The sequence below is a fragment of the Poromitra crassiceps genome (assembly GCF_964638095.1).
Source record: "Poromitra crassiceps genome assembly, chromosome: 5".
Lineage (NCBI taxonomy): Eukaryota > Metazoa > Chordata > Actinopteri > Beryciformes > Melamphaidae > Poromitra > Poromitra crassiceps.
In genome coordinates this window covers 44,881,529-44,898,297 of record NC_139642.1, presented here as the reverse complement: position 1 = coordinate 44,898,297, position 16,769 = coordinate 44,881,529, and the positions used below count along the sequence as shown (strand labels likewise).

Genomic DNA, 16,769 nt, shown 5'->3' with positions numbered 1-16,769 from the left:
GCACTTTTGCCCTCTGGGGCTGATTGCCAACTGCCCCACTCCTCTTCCAATCCACCTTCCAAAGCGTGGCTCGGCCTCACGCTGCTCCTGCCCCCTCCAGCAGTGTCCGCTGCATGCTCTGTGTTCCCTGGGGCCTGGAGCTCCAATCACAGAGGCGGGCTGCCCCTTCGCAGCTCTCTCCTCCCCTGCCTGTGCACTCTCTGGCTCCCTCCTCCTCGCTGCCTGCAAGTCTGCCTCTCTCCATTGTAGAGGCGTACTCCAAGCGGGCCCAGCTATTGCTCCACCCCTCTCACTCTTCAGAATTAAGGCTGCAGCGACGCCGGAACTCTTGGCCGTGCTCATGAATCCATTTGTTCGCCACTAGAAAGTACAGAAAGTTGCATTGTCATGCTCAAATACATTCAAGATTTTTTTTTTAAATGTATTTAGGGTGAGCACCCTTTATATCAATTTTATATCCTTTTCATACATTTCTGGTACAGTTACATGAAAAGTCAGCATGTGCAATACATGCGTTGTAAGAGCCATGAATTGATTTATGGGGAACTATAATGAATTGAGAAAACTGATTATTGTGCTTGTTTATTGTTATTTTGTTTGTTATTCCATTATTGCAGTGATTGATAGAATTAATTGGGTCAAATGAATGGGGGCGGTGATATCCATCTACTCTAGTTAATTTATACACCTGTTCACCTGCTGCTGGGGAGGAAAGAGGGGAGTGAGTAGGTCTGTTTGTTGACCGCTGTTTCTGATCGTTGTGATTACTTTGATATAAGTTCCTGCACGTTGTGTTGATAATTTTTTCTTTGTAATAAAACTTTAAAACATATTTTTTGATCTCAGCGAATCCTTTTGTTTAGCGCGTCAATTAATCTACAAACAAGACCTATCTCAGCCTCTCAGCGGCTTTTTACTTTGTCTCCAGGAGCCGCTACATGTGTCTCCAGCTGCACTGGGATGACTAATGTGCTTCTCTGTTCTGTGTAACAGAAGCATCAACAACACTGCTGTTCTGGTCTGAATGGAGGCCAACCAGCAGCATGTGTTTAGCATCCAGGATGAGCGCTCAGTGTCTGACCTGCACTCTGCAACATCTCTAAATGTATCTCTGTAATGCAGAGCAGATGTGCCCTATCTCTCAGACAGTAACTCCTGTGCCACAAGAACACTATTGAGAGAAATAGGCCATGATAATAATGCATGTGTTCAAATAAGGGTGGTTCTCAATCTGGGGGTCGGGACCCACCGGGGATCACGAGATTATTTTGGGCGGTCGCTGGATGATTGTCAAAAAGAAGAAGAAATGAAAATTATTTTTCTCCCATGATGATTCAATCTCCCATACCAATTATTTAATGTACTATAAAGCTATATAAAACTATATATAAACTGTATAAAAAAAGATTTCAGTGAGTGAGTGAAATCAGTGAGTGAAATCAATGTGTGAATGTGTGCGCACTGTCGTTTGGTTGGGTAGCGGCGGGAGGGGGGTCGCGAAACCCCAGCCTAAAGTTTATTGGGGCTCATGGCTCAAAAAGGTTGAGAACCACTGAAATAAGGCACTGAGGTGATTTGGATGCCATATTCGAGTAAATTATTGGCTACTTACTATTGACAGCATCATCACATCGGTGGATAATCACAACCTGAATCAATAGACTCTTACCCCATTTGTCTCCAATAAGGACAGGGCAGCCGGCATGCAGGGTGTCCCCATCCCCTTGACCGTTTCTATGGAGATTCCACCAGAATATGGCAGCATTCTGTGATATGAAACACAAAAGAATCACTCCGAATGTGTTAAGAGAAATTGTGTGGTCTAAACTTCACACACGACAACCCTGTCGTCCAAGTAGTACACCTAATGGCCTAAATGGTAAATGGCCTGCATTTATATAGCGCTTTTATCCAAAGCGCTTTACAGTCAGTAGGTACATTCACCCATTCACACACCGATGGCGGCAGGTTACCATGCAGGGTGCTGGCACACCAACGGGAGCAATTTGGGGTTCAGTGTCTTGCCCAAGGACACTTCGACATGCAGACTGGAGGAGCCGGGAATCGAACCACCGACCTCTTTTATCCAAAGCGATTAGTGGACGACCCGCTCTACCTCCTGAGCTACAGCCGCCTTACACACCCACTTGAAAGATGTTCAGGAACCACACCCAAGTGAGCGAGCTCCTGCAGATGATCAGTTATTTTATGGGTAAATAAATACATACTCATTTTGCCAGTGTAACCACAGACAGGAAGTGAAACCCCAACAAAAGTTAAAAGGTGAAAGGTCAAACCCCAGGGACGGTCTGGCAGAGCTTCCACAGCAGCTCAATCCAAAAACAACCTCAACCTCCTCTGAGGCTGAGCTACACAATAGCACGATTGTCAGAAGAAGTCTCCATGCTCATGACGCGGGTATGATCTGACCTTTTGTCCATTTTTGCACTGAGTGAGGGTTGGGTGAAAATGTTCTAGCTTGACGCAAAATGTGACGTGGAAACAAAAGAGGCTGCGTTCAGCACCTCTCAGATATTAGCAGTGCGTTTACCTTCATAACAGGAGCGCTGAAGTTGGCATGGATGAAGGCTGTGGACCCACCTGCCTCGACAGGGTTGAGCTGTGGAAAATGACATTCTTTCAGCACTGTGTCTGTGCTCATGTTATGAAACGCCACTCTGTCTGCGCTGCACTGTTTTCAAAGGCTGACAAAATGACATTATTTTCTAACCACTGACCGCTTTTACTCAAATGCTCACACTGGATCAATGAGAACAATACCATTACTTCTCAAAACATGGTTAGGAAGCACTTTACAGAGGAATACACTTGCAGTAACTACAGGACTTACATATATCATGAAGGTCGCCACTCGATTCCCAGTTTTAAGCTTGAACACGGGGCTTGATGCTGACTGGATACATGGAAATGTAAATAGCCATTAGAAAGTTATTGTACGGTATTACCACATATGATTGTAGACAGAAATAATAGCTGAACTAACACATATAATCAAGTTTTAGAACCTGTAAAATAGGTCTTCCAATTGACTCACTGTAGCGTGATCAAAATGAGGTTCATAGTGGCCACCAATCCCATAATTCACCACTTGGAGGTACTCGCCATATGGAGGCTGCACATTCAGACCCGTGAGCATGGAGATCCTCTGGTCCAGCTGCCCGATAATGGAGCGTGTTGAGCCTTTGAGCCATGCACTAAAAATATGACATAGTCAAGTCAAGTCAAGTCAAATTTTATTTATATAGCACCTTTCATACACAAAGGCAATTCAAGGTGCTTTACAAAAAAATAATCGAAAAAACAAGCAGCAAAGCAATGCACATATAAAAAAACACATAAAAAACACAGCCGACAGTTTTAGTTAAAATATATACTCAAATTAACAAACATGAAACATTATTTCTGTTTTAAATAAGTTACAAGGCACTCTTCAGTATTATTATTACATGTACAGTCCATTTGTTGGAAATGTACAGGAAAAATCTTTTTAAAATTACAGGCCGAGAGAGGCAGTAGTTTAGTAGCAGTTAAAAGCAAGAGTAAACATAAAGGTCTTTAGCTTGGATTTAAAAATAGGCAGAGTAGGGGCAGATCTAATGTGTTCAGGGAGTTTGTTCCAGTTATGAGAGGCATAGTGGGAGAACGCGGCTTCACCATGTTTAGATTTGGTCCTTGGGACAATTAGTAGACCAGTGCCTGAAGATCTCAGGGATCTGGATGGTTCATAGTGTAGAAGCATTTCAGAGATGTAGTGTGGGCCTGACCCGTTGAGAGATTTGTAAACTATTAGCAGAATTTTAAAGTCTATTCTAAGATTTACTGGCAGCCAATGCAGGGATTTGAGAACTGGTGTAATGTGTTCAGCTTTCTTGGTTCTTGTTAGAACTCTAGCAGCCGCATTCTGAATGAGCTGAAGTTGTTTAACAGCTTTTTTGGGAAGACCATTGAAAAGACTGTTGCAGTAGTCTAGCCTGCTAGAAATGAAAGCATGAATTAGTTTTTCAAGATCTTGTTTGGACATATAGCCTCTAATCCTTGCTATATTTTTTAGATGATAGAAGGCAGATTTTCTTATAAGCTTGATGTGGGAGTTGAAATTTAGATCAGAGTCAATAATAATGCCAAGATTTTTTACCTGGTCCTTTGGCTTCAGAGATAGGGATTCGAGGTGAGCAGTAACTTTGAGCCTATCTTCTTTTTTGCCGAAGACAATTATCTCTGTTTTGTCTTTATTAAGTTGGAGAAAATTCTGGCACATCCAATCATTAATTTGCGCAAGGCACTGACACAGTGACTCTATGGGGGCATAGTCATCCGATGAGAGGGCTATGTAGAGTTGGGTGTCATCTGCATAGCTATGATAAGCTATTTTGTTTTTTTGCATAATTAGGCCCAGAGAGAGCATATAAAGGTTAAACAGGACAGGACCTAAAATTGATCCTTGGGGTACCCCACATGTCATTTTGGTTTGGTCAGATGTGTAGTTGCCAATGGAGACAAAGTAGTTCCTGTCTTGCAGATAAGATCTGAACCACTCTAGGACCGTGCCGGAAAGCCCGACCCAGTTTTCCAGTCTGTCCAATAGAATTTCGTGGTCAACCGTATCAAAGGCAGCGCTGAGGTCTAGTAACACTAAGATTGAGATTTTACCTGAATCAGTGTTCATTCGGATGTCATTTATAACTCTGATAAGCGCAGTTTCGGTGCTATGATGGGGTCGGAAGCCTGATTGGAAAGGATCTAGGAGGTCATTGGAGGATAGAAAGGTATTGAGTTGTTGGTAGACAGTTTTTTCGAGTATTTTGCTAATAAAGGGAAGATTTGATATTGGTCTGTAATTGCTGATTATAGAGGGGTCGAGGCTACGCTTCTTTAGCAAGGGCTTAACAACTGCAGTTTTTAGAGATTTTGGGAAAATGCCTGTAAGAAGAGAGGTATTAATTATCTTCAGTATGTCGGTCGCCAGGCAACTGTAGACATTTTTTAGAAAGCTTGTTGGCAGGGTGTCTAGGCAACACGATGAGGATTTAAGGCCTCGTATCGTTTCTTCTAGTTTCTTGTGGTCAATGACATTGAACTGAGTCATGTTAATTAAGCACCTATTCTGTGGGTGCGGCGGAGCCACATTTGTTCTTGATGTGGAAATAGTTAGTCTGATATTTACAATTTTATCCCTAAAGAAGGTCGCAAATTCATTGCATTTGACATTGGATAGAAGATCAGGGGCAATTTGTGGGGGGGGGTTTGTCAGCCTGTCAACAGTGGCAAAAAGAGTGCGAGCGTCATTTGTGTTTTTGCTGATAATGTCGGAGAAGAAGAATTTTCTGGAATTTTTTAGTTCCTGGTTGTAGGAGTGAAGACTATTTTTATAGATGTCATAATCGATGTGAAGTTTAGTTTTCCGCCATTTGCGCTCGGCTTTCCTACAATCTCTTTTTTTGTTATTTACAGAGGGAGCGTTTCTCCATGGTGCTTTTTTCTTACCGGAGATTAGTTTAGATCTAATGGGAGCTACAGCATCAATAGCCTTTAGGGTTTTAGAATTGAAGTTATCTAGGAGATCATTGACAGAGGCTGAGGAGAGGGAAGGGGCCAGCGAGAAAGCCTCCATGAACCGTGTGCTAGTACTCTCGTTGATGTAACGCTTTTTGATGGTTTTTGACCGAATAAGAGCGATAGGGGTGATCTTGAGTTCAAGAAAAATACAGAGATGGTCGGACAGAGCAACATCACTAGCTGAAAGAAACGATGACTCAAAGCCCTTGGTGATAAATAAATCTAGGGTATGGCCTCGATTGTGAGTGGGCCCAGAGACATGTTGTAACAGGTCAAAAGTGTCAAGGAGGTTATTCAATTCTTTGGCATTATTATCATTGGGGTTGTCAATATGAATATTAAAATCTCCTGCAATAGTTAAACAGTCATGTTCTATGGAGATTATAGAAAGGAGTTCTGAAAATTCATCAAAAAAACTACTAGAGTACTTAGGTGGTCTGTATATAATCAGTAGTAAAATAGAGGGAGAGCACTTCAGAACAGCGGCCAGATATTCAAATGATGAAAAGTCGCCAAACGATACCTGCTTGCATTGAAAAGCATCAGAGAAAATAATAGCTACTCCTCCCCCTTTCTTACCGACTCTGGGGGCGTCAATGTAGTTAAAGTTAGGTGGGGCTGACTCATTAAGAACATATTCCCTGTTGTTTAGATCAAGCCAGGTCTCTGTGAGGAACATGAGGTCCAGTTTATGACTCGTAATCAGATCGTTTATTAGAAGCGACTTGCTTACAAGTGACCTAATATTTAGCAGTGCAGCCTTGATAGCTGCACTGCTAGGTTGAATTTGTAAATGCTTTTCAGAGTGTCCCTGGAGAACAGATACTAGGCTTGGTCCTGGAACAGGACGTGCTGAGAGATAATCTTTGTTTGTTCTGTAGCTAATCAGGGTGGGGATAGTTAGACATCTGATCGTTTCATGATCCTCTGTGACCTTGTTTTTGGGGCAGAAAATGCTTTTTTCTTCAGTTTTCCCCTTTGGGGCGGGCAGGGAGATTGAGGGAAGGGTGAGCGGGTGGGAGGGGGAGGTGGTTTTGAGGGTGGGGGGTCGGAACAAGGAGGTCTTGGGGGTGGGGAGGAGCGAGGGGGTCTTTGGGGTGGGGACATATTGACAAAGATATATGTTACTTACTATCTTAGTAATCAATAGCCATTTTCTTCTCCACATTCAGCAAAAATAAATAGGGCATTCACAGTCAAACTGTGGCAACTGTGCCTCCAGTGTTTGTTTATATGTCTCTGCCGGCGATAGCCGTTTTTGGGTTGTCCATCTGTCCGATGCTCGGTAACGCGATATCTCAGGAATGCCTTGAGGGAATTTCTTCATATTTGGCTCAAACGTCCATTTCGACTCAAGGATGAACTAATTCGATTTTGATGGTCAACGGTCAAAGTTCAAGGTCACTGTGACCTCACAACCACCTGTTCGATGCTCGTTAATGCCATATCTCAGGAATGCCTTGATGGAATTTCTTTAAATTTGGCTCAAACGTCCAATTGGACTCAAGGATGAACTGATTAGATAGATTTTTGTGGTCAAAAGTCAAAGTTCAAGGTCACTGTGACCTCACGTCCACCCGTTCCATCAAGGAAGGGGGCGGGGCTCAGTAGAAGGGGCCATAGCCACGGATAGGAAAGTCATAGAGAGTCGGGATACGAGGGGTGGGTAGGGGGAGTGGTTAGGGGGATGAGGGTGGTGGGAGGGGCATGGTGAGGGAAGGGGTGAGGGTAGGGGAAAGGGGCTATAGCTTGGGATAGGACGGTAGTAGAGAGTCAGGGTTTGAGGGGTGGGTAGGGGGAGTGGCGAGGGGGATGTGGGTGGTGGGAGGGGGCATGGGGCTAGGGAAAAGGGGCGTAACTAGGGATAGGAAGGTCGTAAAAAGTCGGGGTTCGAGGGGTGGGTAGGGGGAGACTGGCTGGGAGGATGTAGGTGGTTCAGGGGTAGGACCATTTTCCATGTTGAAAATTATTAGCCGTGTTGTTGAGGTACCCCCAAACATTGCCTAAAGTGTGCTGTGGGCTTCAAGGTATTTGTGCTTTGTGCGTATAAGTCTGGACATGGACAGACATGGATGTAGACTGCAACTTGACTTGTTGGCGGAGGCATACAACTGTGATGCGGTATGTCTAGTTTTGTTTTTGTTGGACATTTATGACAAACATGTTTAAGTGACACTGCAGCATTATGGAAGACAAGTCTACTCAAAGAACTAATATGAACTATTACAAAAATTACAGATAATAAACTGCATATCATAAAGAAAGCGTTCACATCATACCTCTTGCTGATGCGATACTCTGCTGTTGCTTGTTTCTCTCCAGCTGCCACCACAGATCTTCTCAACTTTTCAGAAAAAGATAAAATCAACATTTTAATACTTTTACTGCAGTCAAGCTTTACATCCAGCTGCAGGTCCTAATAAAATGTAAGTAATGGCACATGTCCAAAACAGATAGTAGAAAGAATTTGGACGCAAAAGCAGTTTCCAAAGCCATAAAGATGGATTGGCATTATGCGTCTAATTCTGCATGTTTCTTCAGTGAATTAACTATAATTCTTGAATCTCACTCACTGCAAATCCAAAGCATTCATGGACTTGCTGGTTTCCCCCAAAGGACAGATACCCCAGGTTTGCCACGGGGCTCAGTTTCAAGTTTCATCTTGTCTCATCCCACAACTTAGTATGAAAGTGCTCCTCAAAGTCTGAGTCTGGAGGGGAGTCAGGGGAAGTCGACATTTCTGCAAATTGAGCCTTCGTGAGTTATCTGCAGAGTTGTCACTTTTGTTTTCTGCTCATTTTAGACACATTTACAAATGTGCAAGGGGCACATACAATAAACGGGTAACTTAGGCTATGTATGAAACAAGCAGCAAACTGGTAACGATACATTTGATTAGACCAAATTTGTGATGGCATCCATGTAACTTATGGTCATGGCAGGCATAATCACTCAAGAGAGATTTTTGATTTGGATGAAAATCTGTCGACACGGTCGAAGAAAATCCAGATAATAGCGCTACTAATAATAGTGCAAGCGGTCAGTAAAATTTGCAAAAAGAGGCGCGGCCAGGCGAGTTGAGGTCCGATTCCGGTTATTCAGTTATATATATATATATTTTACAGATGGATTCTCAGATTGAGGGATTCGAAAAGTCATTATTTCACACATCAAATCATCTCTAGAAACCTATAAAGTATAAAGTAACAAACCTTTTAACGCTTCAAATAGGCTGAGAACGTTAAATACTGAGGCCCTGGAAGCCAGCAGGAACAAAGTGAGCGCCATGCTTATGTTTAATGAGTACCGTTCACTGCTCCAAATGGCTAATACTCTGGGCCTGTTTTCAATCAACCCACAAGTTGACATAACGATGAAATAAGTACAGGGATTTTCATCTGAGGAAAGGGATGGAAAATTCATTGAACAGTGCCCAAACCTTGCAGATGCTATAGGACATCACTTTGGTTACCAAATATTCTCAAAATAACTGAGTCAGCATTCTGTAAATGGCTCTAATGACAATATATTGTCTTCCAATACAGCCAGCAGAAGACAGAGAAACCTTTGGGATACATCTGTGGTGAGACATTAGTGGACTGAACTTCTACTAGTGGAGCTCAGGGTAAAATTGGACGCTCCGAGGCACTCAGCCAATGTTCATAGTAACGTATCCCTCATTCCTTTAAGCCCTGCTAAATGTTTGGAAGCACACCAACTCTTCCTACATAGGGGCTTTCCAGTGGCGTTCTTCTCACATTTGGCAGATACATGACTGTAGGTTTGAAGAGAACATTATCAAATTTAAAATCAGTTCATCAGTTTAAAATAACTTTTAATTTTTTACAACATATCCCTCCTCTTGTTACAATACAAATTATTTCAATCAATGTTTCCTGAAAGCAGGGTTGTTGTTGTTACTACTACTATTGTTATATACATGTTATGCTATATGTTTAATGTCTTTGTTATCATGTTTATTGTTGTTGTTCTTCTTATGTTAATTTATTTATTTACTTATATTTAGGTGTTCCAGGCACGTCCAGCTGGGAGGAGGCCACGGGGCAGACCGAGGGTTAGGTGGAGAGATTGTATCTCCACGCTGGCCTGGGAACGCCTCGGGTTCCCCCAATCAGAGCTGGCTAATGTGGCCAGGGAAAGGGAAGTTTATGGTCCCCTGCTGGAACTGCTACCTCTGCGACCCGATCCTGGATAAGCGGTTGAAGATGGATGGATGGATGTATTTACTGTGTATGTGCACATGTGTATATACATATTTATTTACTTTTTTATTGTTTTGTTTCTCTCTCAACTTTTGTAATAATGATTCTGCTTCTCATGTGCAATGCATATTGTATTAATTAAGAACTTAAGAACTTAAGAAGAATATATCTTGAGCTGATCCCTTGGTTTCTGAAATTCAATTTCGTTACACTTTGTTTTGATTGGCATCACAAAGCAAAGGTTTTCCAGACCCCGTGGGAAGCTGTCTTGATGGACATGGACATCTCTTTTTTGACAGGCCTGATCATGTAGAAAACGTCTGTTCTAATTGAGAACCAGAACACTGAACAGAGGTGAAGCCACTTTAGGACAGAAGGCAAGGTGAGATGCCACCACAAGTGAAATGATTGACAAATAAATAAATAAAAAAGTCCTTCTGATAGGCTGCTGATGTAATCGCAGTTTTAATTTCACTCTAATGAAAAACTAATGCCTGGGCAAAGATCCTCTGGGTTAGACCGCAAGATGAAAATAAAAATGATGGGAAACCTCCTATAATAACAGCATTCCCAGTAAGGCCAACACACTAACAGAGTGTGGAGAGTAGTTTCCTGTGCAATCCAAAGCCATGAAACACAGAGAATGACGAGAGAACAAAATGGAAGATGTGGACATGGACAAATGCTACTATAAACAACAATCTCTTGAATCAGTCAATCATAAAACAATTCTGTTTGATGGGACGGTGGGCCGAAAACAACAGGGTCAGAAAATTAAATCGACATTTCACCAGAGTCACGTGAAAGGTTGACATTTTGCAGATGTGTGGAGGAAAATGACATGACGGGCACTTACACCTGGCTGGGCGAGCAGCTTGATGTCCTCCGCCTCTGTGTCGGTGATGAAGCTGTGGTACAGGACCACATATGGCTGCAGGCTCAGCACTTCACGTCTTATCGGCTGTAGTAGAAGCCCAGGACTGCCATTGGTGAAATAATCACAGAACAGTCTGGGGTTTTCATACTGTGTTGGCTGTTGGGAGAAACATGCATCTGAAGTCCATTACCCAAATCAAAACAAGATTTTGGTTTTTGTTTCATCCAAACAAATTAGTGTCAACATTGTTCTCTGTCCATAAGCTTGAAGGGGAATACCGCTTTTAAACAGTCGCATGCTGTAGTTGTTGATATGGTCAAGGACACTTCAATTATACATTTTCAACCCGATTAATTCTTTGATGAATCCAGAAAACAGAGAATTGTTCAAATATGTGAAGTCCCCAAGTTGCATGTGATGTAGTGTAGCCGTAGCCTACTTACAGCTGCTCCACAGACAATGAAAATGACAGTGATTTTTGTGGTTTTCTAGAAGGTTATTGAGTTTTTACTCCCAAATGTGATTAACTCTAAAACCGTGCAAACTGTTGTGAAACAAATGTCACCACACCCACAAAAATGAACTCCTTATCTTCTCACAGCCCTAGTTTTCCATGTGTTTCTCAGTAAAGCTGTATTTTAGTGTGACATCACACATCAGAACATAACTCGTATCTCTCTTATCTCTTATCTTCTGGCTACAGAGTCAATGAGAGAATGTCTTCTAACATAAACTAAGGTATACTGTATACCTTTTTACAACTGTTGATTACCAATGGCAAATCAACAACATTCAAAAAACAAGATTTAATGGCATTTCCCTCGAAGGCTGCAGCCAAGTCTCTGCATGACATTGAGAAAACACAAATGTTCTGCACATTTGGTTAGTATTACTCTGGATGTCATATTGACTTATCTGGACTACTTGTGGATATTCCCGTTTTACATAACGTGGTCAGTACGATCAATAGTGAGGAATACCTGGGAGCCTTGGGTCTGGCAGAGTTTCTCATACATATTCCTGGTTCTTAGATAAGTGGAGTTGGGTCTGCTCAACCCGCCTCCCCCGATAGGTGAGGCTGGACTCTCAACAAGCAGCTTCTCGTATTTCTCAACATTCTGCAGAACTCTTCCATTCAGCGGGTCTTAGAAGAAACATATGATGTAAGTTTAGTAGCCATAGTTTATAGAGCACATTTCTTCATGACAAGCTTCAGCTTGGAGAGGCTAGTCATGCTCTTCACCAAGGGAAATCAGAAACAGTCGGCTGAGCAGTGCATATGCTTTTCAGCGCACGTTTATGCTGCTTAAAAACCTAATACATTCATATCTGTATTTGCATATGGGACAACATTAACTGGAAATAATTACCATGGTGGAGTAACTCCTGAGACAGACTGAGAGCATAGGAAACGTTTCCTGTCTGAAACAATGAGAGGAATTCAGAGCAGTGCAACACATTAATCAGCTTACATGTGTGTTTCGTGAATCTTCCAGCGTACCTTAAAGTGAGAGAAGGCCAGATGGTCCAGAGCGTCCTCTAGAGTCCCTTCGTTCTCAGGGCTCCACTCTCCTCCCGGCCCTCTGAAAAGACGCACCGACTCCTCCAACCACTGCACTGAGTGGTAGTAGTCTTCCTGCTCATAGGCCACCTGCACACAGTTGCACCTGGGTTACTTCTTGCTAGTTATTTTGAATTGTCCATTTCAAATTGGGTTTAATTACTCCAAAACGACATACATTTCCATTGAAGAGAAGTAGGGGGGAATGCATACATTTCCTGTCAAACAGATAATCCACAAAGATGGCATGAGATTGAGCATTGCTGGATTTAATACTATCCACTGTTTGCAAGGCATTTATAGAGGTTCTGATGTAAATATCGGCTGTTGAGTCCCTCTCCATCTTAAATTGCCAGATAAGTTGACTCAACCTAAAGTCATACTGTACTTTTCTCCATCTTTGATTCTTCTAACTCCAGCATGACCAACAATTTTAAGAATGACACCTGCATAATGTAGTATGTAGCCTAATGGACATCAAACTTCTATGCATCGTGCCTATAGGTCTACATCTTTGTTGATCTTTCAAAAACACTTGAAGCATTTTTTTTTCATATGAAAAGACATGAACACAGATATTGTCTATTTTGAACAGGACTTGATTTGCTCTGGTCTCTGTTTCAACTTGATCTTGAACCCATTTGGACCTGGTCTTGATTCCAACTTGCCTTGACCTGGCCATTGAATTTACTTGTATTCAGCTAAGGTGGTTACAGTCCCGAGAGCTCCTACATATGCTATCTTGGACATTAGGGGACAAAGTTGTGTGAGACCAGGGTGTCATTGTGGTCATCAAGTGGGCTCCTCCCATCACAGATGTTTCCTTTAGGTGTATCCACGACACCTCCAGACAGCTCAGCAGTAATTTGGTGGTGTCACAAACTGCCCCCACACACCCCACCACCACACCCCCTCAACACTAATCAGAACTTGACTCTACACAACCAATGATTTGCAAGCTGTTGCTCTTAACAGCAATAGGCTAAAGAAGAAACAACAGATTTCAAGGAGTTAAAATAAATTATAAAATGCAAAATATTCTGTAGATCCTAGTCATAATGGTATCAGTATCAGTGGTTAGATGATGTTTGTCTCATAGAATTCACACCACAATTCTCACGAGAACTGTTTTGTGATTCTTCCCCAACAAACTGACCGAATACAACGTTCTTTTAACAAAGCCTGCTGGTTTTGAACAGTAGTTTAACAGCCATATAAACGCACTAGCAGCAAGCTGTTACTGCACGCCACATTGACTACACCCTAAACGAAGCATCTGTTTACGAATGGGTTGGAGATACTCCCAGGCAGCCCCGGCACAAGTGAAGGCACTACTTTCTCCAAACTCCTCTTGACTTCTGCTGAGTGAGATAATGTCTTTTCCATACAAGAGGATGTTGCTCCTACGCAGCGCTCTGCCCTCATGTACCACCACTGTACAGTACATAAACAGTGGAAATTTATTGTAGGGGAAACTTCAGGCTTTTTTTTTTTTCATATCTGCATGACAGAACCGTATAGTCATTTTCACATGGAATGGTTTCCCAGGCACACAGTGGGAAGAATTCAACCTTTTCCGCTCCGACTGTCTGGACTCCCAGAGAGTGACTGACAGACTTGGAGCAAAACTATTTTTTAAAGTCTTTTTCATATGGGATGCTAATCAGCAAGGCACATTTTCACAGCATCATCTGCCAAATACACTTCATGACTTCACATGAGCTTTTCTAGCATGTGTTGCACAGCGACACGACAGAGAGAAGGCACTGAAACCACTGCCATGGAAATACAGTAGTGACAAATAGCAGTGGGAAAAGGGAATACAGGAAAATACTTTGTCAGATTAATGGCCGACGCACCTTTCCAACCAGGAAGCAGTCGTCACCAGAGAGCGGGATAGACACTATGGGCCTGTAGACATCGATGGGGCTGCCGTCAGTGGCTCTCTGGAACCGACCCCTCACAAGGCTCCCCACTTGCAGAGCGTACACATCCTGCAGCCTCATCAGCCCCTTGGCGGCCCCTTGAAGGTCCTCCAGCTTGGGCAGACCGGCCTCCTCCTCCTCGTAACTGGACCTGAGGGCTGGACAGCAGAAGGACACAGGGTGAACTGGGGGGGTTGGGTGGTGACTGACAGGACAGACCACAAGAGGAGAGATGGGGTTGGAAGGGGGGGGGGGGGGGGGGGGGGGTGGATCTCTGTAAAAACTTAAGTCCCAGGTGATGTCACTTATCAACACCAGATGTGTCTCTTTTTACGGCGTGGCCACAAGCTGTGGCCCGAGCCCTCTAGCACAGGGTTTGTCTGTATAGCATGTCTGTCCCCACAAAAGTAGACCAACCACAGCTCATGCTGCTATGTGCATGATGTCACATGCCCAATGCACCCCCAGGCGGGCATAAAACAGCAATCAAGTCAAAGGAGCCACACGCGATTCAGCGCAGCCCACCAGATGTTAATATCTGGGGTAACACAGGTGCAAGCAAACATTAATGAGAGTTTCCAACTTCCAATCCATTTAGGTGTTCCAGTGACGGGGGCCCTTGTTAATGTTTTGCTTGCACCCGTGTACTTCTTGCCTTTTAGACACAAAATGGCTGAGGTGAAAAAGGCTAATAACGGCATGGAAGAAGAAGGCAGCAAACCAACCTTGTGCGTTCTCCATGGCTTCGTCGCTGTAGACAACGTTCAGCCACTCAGACTGCAGGCGCTTGATGAGGGTGAACGCTACCAGAGGGTTAGCCATGGCAGTTGCTGGGCCATTGTAAACTTCATTGTGCAAGCCAGACACCTTTGCAAAGAAACTGTGGGAAAGAATGAAACCTGTGTTTAAGATGAAGGATTTAAAGTTACATCTGCTGCTGCTGCTGCTCATACCACTGATATCATCTTCATGTGATGAGCAGAGCTGAATAAAGAATGATGCAGTTTGACATGTTTTCCATCATCAACCATGTGGGTTATAGCATGCAGATTGTCAAATGACGACAATGGCATTTGACAATCTGCTGCATAATTGCATGCAGATTGGTATGTATGGCATGCAGATTGATATGCATGCAAATATTGATTTTCGACACAAGATATCGTCTTCAGTCGAAATTTCGAAAATGATCACACACACACACACGCACGCACACACACGCACACGCACACGCACACACACACACACGCACAAGTTGACAGTCTCAAAGAAAACTCATGCAGCTTGTCATCAAATCGCATGCGTGCCCACTCACCGTTTGATGTCCTCGAGTCTCTCTAATTCGTGGTCAATGTAAGTTCCTAAGTGATTGATCAGTATCCGTTCAACATTGATGGCTTGCCTAACGTTCAATAGCGACGTATACATCTCACCCAAAGACACAGGAACCACAGCTAAAGTTAGGAGACCCGAAGTAAAGCAAACATAGCTGAAATAACCCATAACGTTAATTGGGTGCAGAAGCTGTCTTGGGTTATTTCCTGTTCCAATAATCCAAAGTGATTTCCACTTGCTTCATCTGACTGTAGGCTATACTCGGAACGCTTCTGTAGTTGCGCCTTGCCTGCCTCGTGTGATAATGTGCCTCTCTGTCCCGTTCACACTGGGAGGCGCAGGGATCTCTCACTGCTCTGGGATCAGCTTTCAATGTGCGGCAGGCAGACTCATAGGCTACTGGTAGAAACAGAGTAGTAGGCTACAGGTTGAGCTGAGCATCAATTATGACGATCGATTGGAATAATTGAGATCTAATAGTTACATTTTGGGTAGCCTACAACCAACAGTTTCGCATTAAGCGAGCTCAAGATACTTATAACTTCGATTGTGCAGGGCAAATTGCTTAATGTGAAAACAAAACTTGAGCTCACATTGCCTATGGAGCGGCAATTAGTGTAATTTGAAATCACAGCGACACCTGCAGGTAGCCTATATACCTGCAGGTGTATTGGTTAAGCAAGCAAGATGAATAACGCAGTACTCAACCAAGTAATCTGGGGATCATGTCTATGTTCCCCGGGTTCTATGTTCCCCGGGTTCTATATTCCCCGTTTTTCACTAACCTCTCCCAGCCCCCACGCCAAACCTAACCTCCCCCCATGCCTAAACCTAACCTCCCCCAGACCCTAACCCAAAACCTAACCTCTCCCACCCCCACGCCTAAACCTAAGTTCATAGAAAGGGTTCTATGTTCCCCGGTCCCACAAAAACGGGGAACATAGGACCCGGGGAACATAGGACCCGGGGAACATAGGGATGACCCCGTAATCTGGTAGCTATACTGTACGAGCGTAGATGCTGATCCTATTCTCCCCCCTTTGGTACAGCATCAGGTTAGGGCAGTGTTGGGCAAGTTACTTTCAAAATGTAATACACTACATATTACTAGTTAGGCTACTTTCATTTGAAAGTAATACGTTACTTTACAATATTACTGTCTGTGTAGAGTAACCGGTTACTTATTACACTACTTTTGCATTACTTTCACCAATAGTCCAAAATTCTGAATGTTATTATCCTCTTCCTTTGTTATTGTCATCTAGTGGTTA

General features: G+C 43.2%; 1 protein-coding gene across 1 annotated transcript; it reads right to left on the bottom strand.

Moving 5' to 3' along the window:
- Positions 1-289: 289 nt before the first annotated feature.
- On the bottom strand, positions 290-15,666 carry p4ha3 (prolyl 4-hydroxylase, alpha polypeptide III; the record flags this gene model as incomplete). The annotated part of the gene is made up of 13 exons (XM_083636691.1): positions 290-360; positions 1,670-1,766; positions 2,552-2,620; positions 2,852-2,914; positions 3,056-3,215; positions 7,857-7,921; positions 10,657-10,833; positions 11,658-11,821; positions 12,048-12,099; positions 12,179-12,328; positions 14,098-14,321; positions 14,889-15,043; positions 15,479-15,666. The coding sequence occupies 13 exons, from the start codon at positions 15,664-15,666 to the stop codon at positions 290-292; spliced, it is 1,635 nt and encodes a 544-aa protein (XP_083492817.1).
- Between the last annotated feature and the right edge of the window lie 1,103 nt (positions 15,667-16,769).